We start from the raw sequence: 15,726 nt of genomic DNA on the forward strand, positions 1-15,726 counted from the left end.
TCAGAGCAAGCAAACACATTTAAAGACCTTACAAATCTGTGTTTGTAGCGATCTGACTACATGGACGGCAGTAATATCTCCGGCAAACGCATCACCAGAATTAAAAGCTTTGTCTGAACAATATCTATCAAAAGAAAAGATTCATCAATCTCAAATATAGGAGAACCTAGTGTTCTGACGAGACAGAAAGACACTGACTTGGGAGTCTACCTCCGTTGATGAAAGGGATACAGCTGAAGAGAGTGAACTGATTCTAAATCTTTTTAGAATCCAAGATATTATATTTAATCGATTGAAAAATAGTGTAAATGTTCTTCTTGGTATAATAAGAGAATGTGATTCCAAAAATGCTGAACATCAGTCTTCACATACCCTACTTGAGGCAAGTCTCAAAAAGGATGCTTTGGAAATTGAACATCGCCTGAATAAACTCTCAATTCAAGGATGCTCCAAAAAGTCCTCTATACCATCAACTTCTATTCCAACTGAGAAATTTCCAATTCCAAAAGTAAAATCGGAATTCCCTTCTATTGGAAAAGATGTGCGTATAGCCACTTCTAATCAAGGATGTTGCACATCACATGGAAGGAAGAAATCTCCAAACGATGATGCTAAGACGGTACCTTCTAATCACTCTTATGATCATAAAGTATGTCTCTTTTGTGATTCAAAAGGGCCTGTTAAGCAAAAAAAGAAACTCTAGGTTGAATAAAAATTCCATTGTTCGACTTCAACACACCTTATACTTAATCCTCAAAGGTGTAAATTACATTCGTATGTCTAAACCAATTGGATTCAGTACTAACCATGTGTATTCTACCAGAAAAATCAGTTCTATGAGTTCCTCAAATTCTCAGAAGCATAACAGATGTCTCAACAAAAATCGTCTAAGAAGAGATCATGAAGTTTCTTCTGTCAAAAAAGGAGATAATGTTGCTTTTGATGTGAAAAGAGTGTCAGGAGAAGGGAGAAAAAATGATGATATGAGAAATAACCTAAAAATGATAATTGAAGGTTATAAAGAAATCATCAACAAGTTGTCAACCGCCTCTAGTAAAAATTCTTTTGGTAAGAACTCCAACTATGTCTCATATTTTGATGACAATAAGTTTTATGATAATTTTTCACGTCAAAAGAGATTCTTTCCTAGACTTGAAAGGAAAAAGAAACTTAACCATGAATTTCGCTCATTTAATGAGCTGAGAGCTCATTATTGTGCTAATTAATCACAAAGGTTGAGAACTTACTCATAAAAATCTTGTTGGGTAAGTTGTGTTAATAATCAGGTATACTTCTGTCAAAATTGTTTTCTGTTTAGTTGAGCTATTTTCTTATCGTTTATAGCTAAACTATTGTGTGCAAACAACTTTTCTTAAGTATTAGTTGTGTCTAAAAAGGTTCTTCGTTTTTCCCTCTAGTTTTCAAAGAAGTTTTTCTGTGCAAATATGTTTCCTACTACTCTTACGCTCTAAAATTTCTTCTTTCTGAGATATAAAATTTATTGAGCCAAAAAAACTTGTGATAATTTTCACATAGCAGAAATTTTGTCTTGTCGTAGAAATACGACCGGTTGCGTACCTTTGTTATTGGGTCAAGTCGTGTTTGTACAAGTACCCGTGTTACTGTCACAAATCAATTTTTAGAAACCCTAAAAGTTACCTTCTCCAAGAACCCAATTAAATACCAAATCCATCGAGTCACGTACGGATACTCTGGGATTTTTGTGATTTTTCAAGGATGTCTTTTTCTAACTCTAGCGGTTTTGCAAAAGGTTTTCTTGACAAAGGTATTGGTTTAGAGTCCAATGGAAGGAAGAAAAGAACCCTAGTAGAAGATGATCATCCTAATGCCTCATGTTACTATGCTTATACACATCAGGATATTAAGAATGAGGATATGGTTTCTGCTGAAGTGGTCCATGATTTTCTTAAATATTTTGTGGAAGCAAAAATGCAGCTCATTGATACCTTAATTAAAGAGTCTTGATGTGTTAAGAACTGAGTAGAAAAAGGTTACTTCTGACTTTGGTCTCATAAAGACACATGTTAAAGATCTTCTCAATGAGGATGTCTTCTCTGAAGAAGCAGTAGATGTTGTCAATCACAAGCTCAAAGACTTCAAGGCTCGTGAGGGTTCCGAAACGTCTCTTTGATTTCATTTCGTGTTCGGTTTTGTTGGTTTAAGAGTCTGTCTTTTAGCTTGTTGGTTTTATATTTTTCCTAGGAAATCTTCTTATGAGAATTTTATTCTTGAGTTTTAGGAAGAATAACTAGAGTTTGGATTAACCATTATTGTGATTACACATAGTTATATCCAACGATTTTCATCTTCAATGTTTTTAGATTTATTTGCTTAAATTCTAAAGTTTGTTTGGAAGATGATTTTTGCAGTATTAATCTTTATGGCTTTATATATTGCAAATTGTTATGAGATATGTGTGTTTACGTCCGTGAACTATGATTGTCCCATACATGGTCAAAGTTTAAGTCTTTCATATGTCGATATGCAATTATTGATAAAAGATTGAATGAAATTTTGACTTACAAAAGTTAAAGCCTTTATGGCATTATTTGATAGAAGAAAGGATAAAACTTTTGTTTATAGGGATTAAGTCTATTACATGTCATTGTGCCAATAGTGATGAAAGATAAAAATGAATCTTTGTTTATTCTGCAGTATTGATCTTCCTGATCCATATTTCTTATGTATATAATGTGAGATTCCGTAAGTTCTCTTATGTTGAGCATTTCCGATTAAATTAATCATGGGTTCTCTTGTGGTTAATTTAATTGAGTTTTTCGGATATAAATTATATTCATATTCTTTTGAGATTTATTGTCTAAAGGAATCCTTCTTTTCTTGTGAAAGTAAGGTCACTCTTGTTGTTCTTTCGGGAATGACATTTTATGGGGGAGAGTTCTTAATTGAACTTGTGCTTAATTGCCATATCTTTGTGGGGAGTGCGGCCGTGGAATATTACAGGAGTTATCTTGTATCTTTCTAAACTCCTTGATGAATGAATTTAGCTTCGGCTATATGATTGCATCTAAAAAGTTGATATTTTCTTTCTTTTAGTCATGAAATGTCTCTATGGAAATTTCATTAGGATCCCACTAGTTTTCGTACCTTTGCCAATTTTATTGACAAAAAGGGGAGAATTAATGTGTAGTTCACACTAAAAATACATATGGTTTTCGGATCATTATGTAAGGGGGGATGGTTTCCATGTGAGATGGAGTATTGACTAAGGGTGAGTGATACATATCACCATGGTATTGTTTTCGAAGTTGTGATACAATTGAACTTAGATGTTGTGTAATAATACTATGACACTGTATAACAATCATTGATAGCCTTTGTTTTCTCATTGTTATGGCAACAGATTCTCATTGTTGAAGAACCAAGCAGATCATGCATGTGGAAGAGAAGCTGCAAAGTTTATTAATTTTGTATTCCATATGTATTCATAGTTTTGTCACTAAAATTGATAAAGGGGGAGATTGTTAGAGCACTGCTCGGTCAAACTCGCAAGCGTTGCTATCTCAAGCTTATTTGTCAACTTTAGTTGCCAAAACTATAAGTCTTGATTTATAATCTACTATAGCTAAGTCTTGGACTAGGATAGAAAGTGTAGTTGAGCTCCAGACTCCACGGAGTTCATCATACAAAGACGAAGAACTAATCAAGGAACTGGTGGAACTTCATCGACTAAAAGGTATGTGGAGACTTGAACTTATCTATCAATCAAAAGTCTATCTACTCTATCTCCTATCTTGAGACAAAAGTCGTATTGTTATATAGACTTCGATTATACACATTTGCTATTTCGATCCGAGTTTATCTCGCTTATATATTTCTATAAATATGTGTTGGTAAGCTTTCGCTTTGGCCAATTTCATCTTTACTGGTGACGAAAGTCATATTACTTTCAATCACTTGAAAATCGCTTTGACGAAAAATAGTTTGTGAACAACAACTATATAACATTTTCTAAGAATGTTTCAATGATTGAAATGAGAGTTTAGAATATGTAGCAATCTTTGGATTTAATCATATATCGTGTTCGCACATTAGTGTATAAGTACAAAACCGGGAACCAAATGTATGCATACTTGTGTGTGTACTGAATGGTTGATGGAGACTAGGTAAGTATTCGTACCCGTACGCATACTGGCGGAAGTTCACAACCGTGAATTTATGCCGAGTTTGGAAATCAAAACCAACTCAATCCGGTTACCAAGTACGCATACTAGCGGAAAGTTCATGTCCGTGAATTTCTGCTGAGTTTGAAAATCAAAACAAACTTAAGTACGCATACTTAAGCGTGTTACTTTCTAAAATTTGTTTTTTCATGAACTGAAACATTTATATATTAAGGAATGCAATTTTCTAATTGTGGATATAATGTTCATGAATCGATTCGAGTGAATCAAAACCCTTTTTGCTTCGATTGTATCTTGTGTACTTCTATAGTATCTAAGCAATTGAACAACTCTCTAACTATTTCTTTTGAGTCATTTGAACTAGTTATAGTGAAGATGAATATGGTTGATATGAAAGTTCTCATATGGCTAACCATTTAGTTAACCACTGTTGAACCAACTAGGTGTACACGTTTAGGTACGGTTACACAAACCTAAATGAACGTGCATTCAATTTGTGTATAACAAGCTAAGTTCGATCTAAAGGTTGAAAATATTAGCTTGAATCTAATCAGGTTTTCATCTAACGGTGAATATTGAATGCTTCGTTACCAAGGTAGCACTGATTGCAAACCCTGATTTGAAGACTATATAAAGGAGAACTCTAGAAACTGGGAAACCTAATCCCCACACCTCCTGTGTGATACTAGTTGCATAAGCTAGAGTCGATTCTCCTTCAACCTTAGGTTTCTTCTCGAGACCCTATAGGTTAATGACTTGAAGACTTCATTGGGATTGTGAAGACAGACCCAACTATTTTCTCTGTAGTTGAGTGATCTGATCTTGCTGTTTCTATCGTATTGAGTACAATTGTAAGATTGGTTCGAGATTAGTTTCTCTGATAGGCAAGATACAAAATTAGTCACAAACATCTTCATATCATCGTTTGTGATTCTAGAATATCTAGTTTCTCCATCATACGATTTAGATTATTGTGAGGTGATTGATAATTCTAGGATGTTCTTCGGGAATATAAGTCCGCGTTATCGATTGGTTCCTGTTCACCTTGATTTATCAAAAGATGCAAAACTCGTAGGTATTTCTGTGGGAGACATATTTATCTATTACTGTAGACTTTTCTGTGTGATACAAATTTGTTTATTAAAGTCTTCGACTTTGGTCGCAGCAACTCTTAGTTGTGGGTGAGATCAACTAAAGGAATCAAGTGCGTAGTATCCTGCTGGGATCAGAGACATAAGGAGCTCAACTGTACCTTGGATCACTGTGAGATTGATTGGGGTTCACCTACAGTCCAGACCGAAGTTAGTTTGTAGTAGGCTAGTGTCTGTAGCGACTTAATACATTGTGTGTTCAATCTGGACTAGGTCCCGAGATTTTTTTGCATTTGCGATTTCCTCGTTAACAAAACTTTTGTTGTCTGTGTTATTTATTTTCCGCATTATATTTTGTTATATATTTGAAATATCACAGGTTGTGCGTTGAATCTATCAATTGATACTTGAACATTGGTCTTTGGTACCGTTCAAGTCATTTTGTCTTCCAGTTCAAGGGGCGCATTTATGTCACGGCCAATGCTATTATTCACCCAAAACTTTTCCATATTCATTTTGTCTATGGTGAACCTAATAGCATCATTAGACAAGCTTTTTGGGATAGTTAATGCCAATTTCCACCGACACCCTCCAATGAGCCAGTCTTTTTTGTAGGCGACTTCAATGCCTTGCTAGGTACTGATGACAAGAATGGTGGCTTAGAGATCGATGATGATGATTTATATAACCTTTAGAATTTCTGTATATGTTTGCTTTGCATGATCCTGGATTGTATGGTCTTAGATTTACTTGTTCTAATATGCAGCACGACCCTAACCTTATTCTTGGGAGGCTTGATAGATGTCTTATAAATCAAATTACTGAACAATTATTCCCTAATTATTGTGTTAACAATTTACCTAAAGACTCTTCTGACCACTGTCCAATGCATATTAAACCTTTTAATTTCATTGACATGAGGATTGAAGATCCAACTTATAGGTATATCATAGCTAATTCTTGGTTTGTCAATTTTGTGGTCTGATCTCCAGCTTAAACTAAAAGTTAAACTCTTAAGTACAAAAAATGGTCTTAGATATTGGAATAAATCCTCCATTGGTAATATTCAAACCAACATAACTACTACCAGAGAGGAGCTGGTTGACATCCAAGCTTCCACCCCAACTGACTTCTACTTCTCTTTTTAGACTTAGAGCTTGAGTTGTATACTTGTAAAACCTTGAAGAATTGTACTGGAAGGAAAAATCCAGAGAAGTGTGTCACATGGAAGAAGACTATTTTCATAGAGACATGCTTTTCAAAAGGAAGATAAATGCCATTAGTTGGATTAAAGATGCCTCTGTTGGAACCATGTTAACTGATAGGGATAGTATTGGTAACCCTTTTATTGATTATTTCAAAAATTGATATACCTCTCATCTCCAGCAATACCAAGATGAAATCCTTCAGGAACTTCCTGTAAAGTTCTCATATGAAGAAAAGATTCTTTTTAAACTCTCACCTCACTACTAAGGATTTTAAGAATGTTATTTTCCAAATGAAGGTAAGAAAGCTCCAGGTCCTGATGGCTTTACTGGCTTGTTTTACAAAAAATATTGGGATATCGTGGGGAAGTTGTTGTTGATATGACATAGACTTGTTTTCGAATTGGGCATATATCAAAAGTTTTTAATCATACTAACACAACTCTTATCCTTAAAGTTCCTTTAGATGAGTTGGTGTCTCAATATCGACCTATAGAGATTTGTAAATTCAGTTACAAAATTTTATCAAAAACTTTGGCCAATAGATTAAAACCCTTCATGGATAATCTTATCTCCCAAAGTCAGCATGCATTTGTTCCTAAAATAAGTATCTCTGGTAATATTCTGCTAGCTAATGAGGTCATTTATGTTGTTAACCATCATAAAGGTAAAGATGGCATTGCTGCCATTAAAATTGACATGCCTAAGGCCTATGCGAAACTGGAATGTTCTTTTCTTGAGAAATTTTTGGGTTATTTGTTTTTTGGTACTTAGGTTTTGATCGTAACCTGGGTTTGTCTAACATTTGTCCATCCTTTGTGTTTGGTCTAAAGACCCACGTTGACTCAATTATATCGGGACGTCTCTAACTATTGACTTGGTTTATTTTTTGTGCACCCCTTAAATTATTGTGTACTCACTACCAGGACCCCCCAAAATGATAATTTTTTTCGCAGCCCCGGTATCTTATCTTCTTCTTCTTCTCCTCCTCCTTTTCTTTTCCTATTATTTTTCGAGTGATGAAGTTCTGAGTTAATTTGAGTGAATTAACTAGTGAAGCTACATAGTTGAAAGTGCAGTTATTTTCTATGAATTACGAAGGAGATGTTGCTTTTGAGAATCATGAAAAATTAGAAAAATGGTAAGTTAAATTAGGGTTTTCAATTGGTTGATGTTTAGATACGAATATTGATGTGAAATTGACCAATTTCTAATGGGTTTGTTTCTTAATTGAAGTATGGATGGTTATACAGGATTTAATTTTAGGTTATTAGGAAAATCAATCAGAAATTAGGGTTCATACCAAGTTATGGTTTGTTTGATGTGGTGTTAGGTATGTGGTAGAATAATTGGGCTCAGGCGAAGCAGGTTTATTTGATTCAGCTTTTGTTTTTTGTGAGAGTCTCGAAGAAGGATTAGGAGAAGAAATTCAAGCATCTTCTGTTAAATTGAAGATGAGTTTTTGTTGGATTGGATATTGAGACTGGAATTGAAGATGTAATGGTGTCAATGGATATGAGTTGCAGTGGCAAATACAAAAGAAGAAAATTCCATACAAGAGAATAAAATTCAGTCAAACAGTTCTTCTTACATTACAAGAGAAGAAAATTCCATACCAAATACATTTGATTGATCTTTTTAAACAAATCCTATGATTCATTTCTGATGATTTTTGTAATATAAATGTTTGAAGTTTGCACTCAATCAAAACTGAACCAAGGGTGTGTATCTATTGTTGATTAGGATTTTGGAAATTAATTCAAGAGGTGAATGGGTACCAGTAGTCAAACTTGATGAACCCCATTGTTACTTGATATAAGCTGATCGAAGATATTCAGATCTTTTGTTACCTTCTTGAAGAGTAAGAACTTCTAGTGATGGTTCAAAGCAAGGATTGATGTTTGAACTGTTTGCATTCTGGAACAACGATTGATGTCTGTACTTTTTGTTACTATAAAGCTCATGTATGTATCTAATTTTCTTATGGAACTATTAGCTTCTTCGATAATTTATAGGTTTTTGAAAATCAATGATTCTTTTCTATCTATTTCCAGGGTTCTTATGTCGGCAGAGAGAAGATATTTGTTGTTGATTTGAGAATGAATTAAGGGTATTTGTTAAAATACATAATAATTTAAGGGGTTTACAAAAAATAAACCAAGTCAATAGTTAGGCATGTCACCGTATAACCGAGCCAACGCGGGTCAATGTTGGTCTTTAGACCAAACGCAAATGATCGACAAATGTTAGACCAAATCCATATTTTGGTCAAAACCTGAGTAACAAAAACCAAATAACCCAATAGTTTTTTTTTTAAAATGAGTTTATCTAACCACTGGGTCAATCTGACCAACCACTGTATTTCAACTGTATCTTATTCTGTTTTACTAGTCCTTCTGGTTTAATTAAACCATATAGAGGTCTGATACAAGGACACCATTTGTTTCCTTACGTATACATTATTTTCTATGAAGCCTTTTATGCTTTTATTGACTCTCTGACTAGAAAGCGGTTAGCGGAAGGCATAAAAGTATGTAAGGATGTCCCTAACATTATCTATCTTCTATTTGCTGATGACTCTTTGTTGTTTTCTAAAGATAATGTTAAACATTTTCAAACCAAAAAAGATTATCTTAAAAAATATTATTTGGCTTCTGGTCAGGAAATAAATTTTGATAAATCCGGAATCTTGTTCAGTAAAAAAACTCTGCATATTTTATGTAGCAACTTTCTAGTATTCTTGATATTCATAATCGTGATCTAGGAGAGAAATATGTTTGAGAGAAATATGTTTGTACTCCTACTGCTTTTCAAGCTTATGGGGATCTTGCAAGTGGATGCTAGAATTCCTACGTGGTTCCATAGACTTTTGTCCCAGGATGTTAGGACCACTTTGGTTAAGCATGTTGGTCAAGCTATCCCTTTGTACCAGTTGGGAGCATTTGTTATCCCTAAATATCCTTGTAGGAAGATGGATTCCCATTTTTGTAAATTTTGGTGGGGGGAAACCCTAGACTCTAAAGATAGGAAACTTTATTTGCTTGGTTGGGATATTTTGTGTTCTCCAAAATCTGAGGGAGGTTTAGGTTTTAGAAAAACTGAGTTGAATAATTTAACAATACTAGCTAGAAATGCTTGTAAGATTATTAAAAATCCCAACTGCTTGTTAGGTATTGTTCTTAAAGATAATTACTTTCCTAAAACTGATTTCTTAAATGCTAAATGACCTGTAGCTCCTCCTGGACTTGGAAATGTCTGTATATTGTAAAAGAGTTGATCAAACCCTTTTTCTATTGGACTGTAGGAGATGAGAAATTTATTGATCCCTACTGATAAGTGAATACCAAACTTGGGTTCTGCTTCACCCAACCCGTTGGTCTCTCAGGACCCAATAGTGTTAAAGTCTCTTATTTCATTAATTTAGAGATTAGGGCCTGCAATATTAGTAGACTAAATACTCATTTCGATGATGCTTTGTTAAGAAGATTGTCATCATTCGCTTAAGCCATTTGTTCACTCCTGATAGGAGGGATTGGGAGTTTTCAAAGAATAGCAAGTTTTCTTCTAAATCTGCTTATTTAGGACATAAAGAACTTATGTCTTTCCCTTGTAGTAAACTTTGGAAGTGAATTTATGAACTTAGAGTACCACATCGTGTTAGGTTTTTATTTCGAAAGCTTCTAGAACTGTTCTCCGTACTAGAACGCCTATGAGTTTTGTTGACTATATTAGATGCTCTGATCCTCATGAGTCTGTCATGCATGCTGTCGTTTTATGTCGGCTTGCTAGTCATGTTTGGTTTTTTTCCTCCTTCTGCGTTAGCATTAATACTTTGTTGGATAAATCCTTAATTGACTGGATTGTTTTCTGGATATTGATCTTGTTACTGAACTACCTAATGAATGTCAATTTTGTTTGTTACTATCTTATGGTCCCTTTGGAATTGTTGAAACAATCTTGTTTAATTTTAACAACTTTAAGGAAACCCATTCTGCAATTATTAATAGAGCCAGAGTTCTATTTTTGATTAGGAAACTAAAACTGCAGATTTCTTCTAGTATCACTATTGGTCCTTTTGGATGGATAAAATGCAATATCGATGATGTCTTTGATGAAACTTCTTTGGATAATAGTGCAGGCTATGTGATGAGGATTTTTCAAATAAAGCTTATTTTTGTGCATCAACACTTTTTGATGTTGATTTTGTGGATGAAGCAGAATCTACAACTATTTAGGCGGTTCTGAAGAAAGTTGTGGAACAAAAACTTACTCACATTATCATTGAGAGTGACACAAAGGATCTCATTGACCAATTTTCTGCTAGAAGGCTTGATGGTGATCCAAGAACGAATGCTTATTCTCCTATTTAGTTGCTTGTCTGTTTACTTTCCAACCTCGGTTATGTAATTTTGTTGGTCATACTTTAACACAATGGGCAAAAAACAAACAATTTTACCGTGTACTGATCCGTCTATACCACCAATTTAGCTCTTACCAATTATTGAGAAGGATGCATCATCAACCAAGAACATGCAGAAACCACGTACTTTTGGGGTTCGACTCTTTCCCCCAAGCCGAAGAATTCACGAATTTGTATCAAAAACGAATAGTGCTGGGCCGTTTCGAGCGATACGAATAGTGCTGGGCCGTTTCGAACGAAATTGGGTATATCGATCTAGTGGGTATATCGGTCCACCCAAAAATATATTGCCTCTCTCCTTTAATAGAATTCTTGGCTCCGCCCCTCTCTTTAAAAACTTAGGCGTTAAATTATTTTTGTGTTGCTCAGTAGGTTTGATCATTCTCAATCGATCTTAAAAAAAAAGGTATTATTAGGATTGTCAATTTGCTGCAGAGCTGTGATTTCTGGTTTAAATTATAATCCTTACAATTTTTTCCCTCTTAATCTTATGTGCAGTGCGTTTAATTTTTCAATTTTCCCCCTCTTCTAGAGCTGAAAAAAAATGGAGGTAACATTTTCAGTGTCATGGATCTTCACTGCTGTTTAATTTAACATGTTTAGATCTCTAATTGATTGTATTGTTGTGGTTTATGCAGAGAATCGAAGGTTTGTTAGGCCCGGAAGACAACAAGTCAAGAACATTGTAAGTGTTTGGTAAACCCTAATTTCAGACCATTCTTTAGTATTTTGAGTCATGAGGTTTGATTTGTTGGAATTTTTGAAAGCTAGAGTTAGGGTTAAGTATTTTGACTGTTGTATGGGTATTAGGGCAAAATTGATTTTGAATCTGGTTTTTGGTTTTAGGGGTTTTGTTATGGTTGAATAATTTGGTGTGGTGGGTTATGATACAAGATGTTTGTTTGTGCAGGAGCCCTTATGTTACTGGAACATCTGTTTTAGGTATTAAGTACAGAGATGGAGTTCTCATGGCTGCTGATATGGGAGGTCAGTTGTGAAACTTGTTCTTCCAATCGTGCTCATTCTTATGTTGTTTAATAGATTATTGTTTACAAGTAGTATATGTCGATGCCTTGCTAGGTCTGAAAGTGAACCTGTGTTTACTATGAAGTTAGCTGAGTTGCAACTATTAATCAGGGGGAGGATTTTTTTTTCTTAAATTTGAAAAGAGTATGCATCAGTATTAGTCAATAGAAACTGGATTTGATATGAAGGTTAGAACCTGGAACTTAGTTCCGACTAGTCTTTATCTGTTTAAGAACAGGTGGCCTGGGAATCCAAACTGGCAGCAAAATCAATTTGAGTGTTGTGGGAGAAACATGACGTGGCATAGCAAAAAAGTGCAATTTTTCTAGGTTAATTTTTTTTTCGCGTTTTGGTATGGGGAAGAATTCTTCTTCTCCATTGCATAGATCAAATCAGAGACTTCGAAAGGAATCATTAGTCACTAGCACAGAATTGAACAACGAGATTGAAGATTTTCCAAGATTGATTACTTCTGCTCTTTCGAATGGAGCATCTGGTGTTAAGGTTTCAAAATCTAGTTCTTTAAATCAGATATCTAGTCAAGAGGTTAGAGAGGAATCAACTGGAATCAAATCACACAAAATAGGGCATGGAATGAATTGGTCTTCTCTGTTTACGACATCGGAATCTTCAGTTGAATTTCAATCCATGGGGATGATGCTTTTGTTTTCAATTTTACGAATGAGGTAGATAGAAGAGTTGCTATAGAACAGGGAGCTTTTCATTGTTAGACCTTGGTGCCCTCTAGTGGAGCAGTCCATTGCGGAGATGCAGACAATACCTATTTGGATTTTGATTTAGTTGTGGAACAAACTAGGTTTAAGCTCTATTGCTAGTTTTCTTGATGGATGAATGTACGAAGAAGAAAACTAGACTTACATATGCTAGGGTGTGTGTGGAGATTAGTTTTGATTGCTCATTTCCTAGCCTAATTCCTCTTTGGATCGATGGTGTTCATGTTATGGACTTGCCTGTGGAATTAAGTGTTGCTCTTTTGGACACAAAGCTAGTTCTTGTTGAAGAAGCAAGAATAGAAGAGAACCATGATCCTAAGGGCACTCAATCTAGTTCAGTGGTCAATGATTTTTCAACTCCAATTCCACCTACTGATTCGATTCAGAAGGAGAATACGGAGGTTGGTCTCCCATTGCAAATGGACTTGATTCAACATACAATCCGAAAAAAGAAGAAGAAAAATCTTATAGGAAAGGATTTGGTTTTCTCTCCCAATTCAGTTTCTGCTATTAGTGAGGCCGAAATAGATTCGAAAATCGCTTTTAAAAAGTTTTTGGGTATCTCTGGCCATCCTATGATGAGGTTTAGAAATTTGTTGGAGAGTCGTGCTAAATCAGAGATGGATATGCCCCTGATTGATGGTATGGGAGATTTCGACTCTGACTCTGACTATGATGAGCAAATTGACGCAGTCAAATGCTCATTTCAGGATGAAAATGTGGATTATTAAAGAGTGACCGCTTATGCTTTCTTTTTGATGGTTTTTAGGCAGTTCTTGCTAGAGCTTGTGTTTTGACCTTCATTTTTGGAGGTTGTGAGTTGCTCCTCGATGAGCTTGTTTTCTTTTTTCTTGCTGACATATTTGTTTTTTAATGAATTGGCCCTTTTCGCGTCAAAAAAATAAAAGAAAAATAGGTGCCCTGCAAGGCTGACTACTCGAGGGATGTTATGGCCTTATAACTGTTCTTCTTTTACTTAAACTCTTTTATGTTTCAGAGGTACTGTTTTGACCATTTTTAGTAATGATTGTAAAAGGCTGTATTGTTAACATTGTGCTTCTATTTCTTTTGTACAACTAGAATTTGTAAGTTGAAGTTTTGGATTGGTTTGTCTTCTATATGGATGAAATTCTTCATAGTTATGTATGCTTTCTACAACTAGGCTGTTTGAAAGGTTAACGTGTGAGACTGAATTAAATTATGAGGTTCTTCTGGTTTATGGTATTTAACATTTACCCCTAGCCCCTAGGAGGTTGTATATGGATGCCAGGTAGCGTATAGTCTACTCTCTTGATTCTGACAGTATTATTGTAGCATATCTATCCATTGAAATTGCCGTGTTTGTCACTACTTCATCGGCAGTTAGGACTGTTTTCTGTGCATCCGAAGTTATGTTAGTCTACAGTAGCTTAAATAAATATTGATTTATTGAATTTTTGAGTGGAATTTGACAGGTTCCTATGGTTCAACTCTGCGGTACAAGAACGTGGAACGAGTTAAACCAGTTGGAAAACATACTCTTGTCGGTGCCAGTGGAGAAATAAGTGATTTCCAGGAGATCATGCGTTATCTTGATGAACTTATGTAAGACCGTCTTTTTTATAAAAAGTACATGCATCTATAGTCATGTTATGTAGTATTGTTACGACTGTTTTGAATCATTTGAAATTATGTTAATCTACTACAACAGGAAAATTATTGGTTTAGAATCTTCGGATGGAAATTGACAGGTTCATATGGATCTCCTGGAATCACTGGTCTCACCACTTGCACCAACAAGACTATGTTTTATGTAACTGAAGTGATCAGTGATTTCCAGTAGATCATGCATTATCTTAGCGACCTTACATAACTGTCTTCATTTTAAAGTACATGCAATTGAAGACATTTTATGTAGTGGTGTTGCACTCTCTGTTCCTTGACTCACCTTTTAAATGGCAGTGGGATGTTTGGGTCATCTTCCATCTAATAGATAATTTGTGTGTTTTGATGATTTTCAGCTTGTACGACAACATGTGGGACGATGACAATTCTTTGGGCCCAAAAGAGATTCACAACTATTTAACTCGGGTGATGTATAATAGGCGTAACAAGTTTGATCCACTTTGGAATTCACTTGTCATCGGTGGAGTAAAAAATGGCAAGAAATATCTTGGCACGGTAATGCAGCACACCATACATCTGTTAATGTTTGGTTTAAAGTCCGAGATTTCTTGTACTTCAATTTTTGGTTTGCTGATCATTAGTTTCATCTATGTATTCCTATTGACTTGACAAGCATGAATTCTTGTTAATGTTTTGTAGGTCAGTATGCTAGGAGTGCATTTTGAAGACGATCACATAGCAACCGGCTTTGGGAATCATCTGGCTCGGCCAATCCTCCGTGCTGAACATAGTAATGACATGAGCTTTGAGGATGCTGTTAAGTTACTGGAGAAGTGTATGCTTGTACTTCTTTATCGTGATAGATCTGCAATCAACAAGCTTCAGGTACGTTCTTAATCTTGAAACACATCAGGATGTCTCTGAATTTCTCGAATTAGCTGAAAGTTTTGTCAGAACAAAATTTTAAATCTAGTTTTATTTTGTTATGGCGGATAATGCCACATCACGGTGTTCATTTTAATTTGGGTTGTTGATATTTTTATCTGACTTAAAACGTGGTCAGCAGTTCAAAACTAAATTCACAAATTGTTTGCTACTTTTATTTGAATGAATAACTTACTTGGTGACATGTTTGATTTTGAAATTGCAGATCTCTAACATTACTGAAGAAGGGGTCACAATTTCACAGCCTTACTCTCTGAAAACTTTCTGGGGTTTGTCCGCCTTCAAAGATCCGACCAAGGGTGCCCAAGGTTCATGGTAGTTAGATTCTTCTTTAATGACTTGACATTGACATCCCCTGTATATGGATCAAGAAACTCATGACATGTGATAAAATTAGACATTTGTTGAACTAGAAATGATAAGTTGCGGCAACTTGATCCATGAAGTTATGCTTCATTTCTTACTTTTTTTTTTATATTAATCTTAACTTCCTTAAAAATCTAGAACTGTTATAATAATAGAGATTACTTAACATTA

General features: G+C 35.0%; 1 protein-coding gene across 1 annotated transcript; it reads left to right on the forward strand.

Annotated features, from left to right (window-relative positions):
* Positions 1–11,190: 11,190 nt before the first annotated feature.
* LOC113341302 (proteasome subunit beta type-4-like) lies at positions 11,191–15,726 on the forward strand. Its single transcript, XM_026586229.1, has 8 exons — positions 11,191–11,285; positions 11,378–11,429; positions 11,518–11,564; positions 11,790–11,866; positions 14,094–14,223; positions 14,640–14,799; positions 14,944–15,129; positions 15,395–15,726. The coding sequence occupies exons 2-8, from the start codon at positions 11,424–11,426 to the stop codon at positions 15,506–15,508; spliced, it is 720 nt and encodes a 239-aa protein (XP_026442014.1). The 5' UTR covers positions 11,191–11,285; positions 11,378–11,423; the 3' UTR covers positions 15,509–15,726.

This window comes from Papaver somniferum, unplaced genomic scaffold (assembly GCF_003573695.1).
Source record: "Papaver somniferum cultivar HN1 unplaced genomic scaffold, ASM357369v1 unplaced-scaffold_29, whole genome shotgun sequence".
Taxonomy (NCBI): Eukaryota; Viridiplantae; Streptophyta; class Magnoliopsida; order Ranunculales; family Papaveraceae; genus Papaver; species Papaver somniferum.

Excerpts from the sequence above, each read along its gene's own strand:
- LOC113341302 (XM_026586229.1), top strand. Across the intron at positions 11,867-14,093 it reads CATGGCTGCTGATATGGGAG|GTTCCTATGGTTCAACTCTG; the intron begins GTCAGTTGTGAA and ends GGAATTTGACAG. Across the intron at positions 14,224-14,639 it reads CGTTATCTTGATGAACTTAT|CTTGTACGACAACATGTGGG; the intron begins GTAAGACCGTCT and ends GATGATTTTCAG.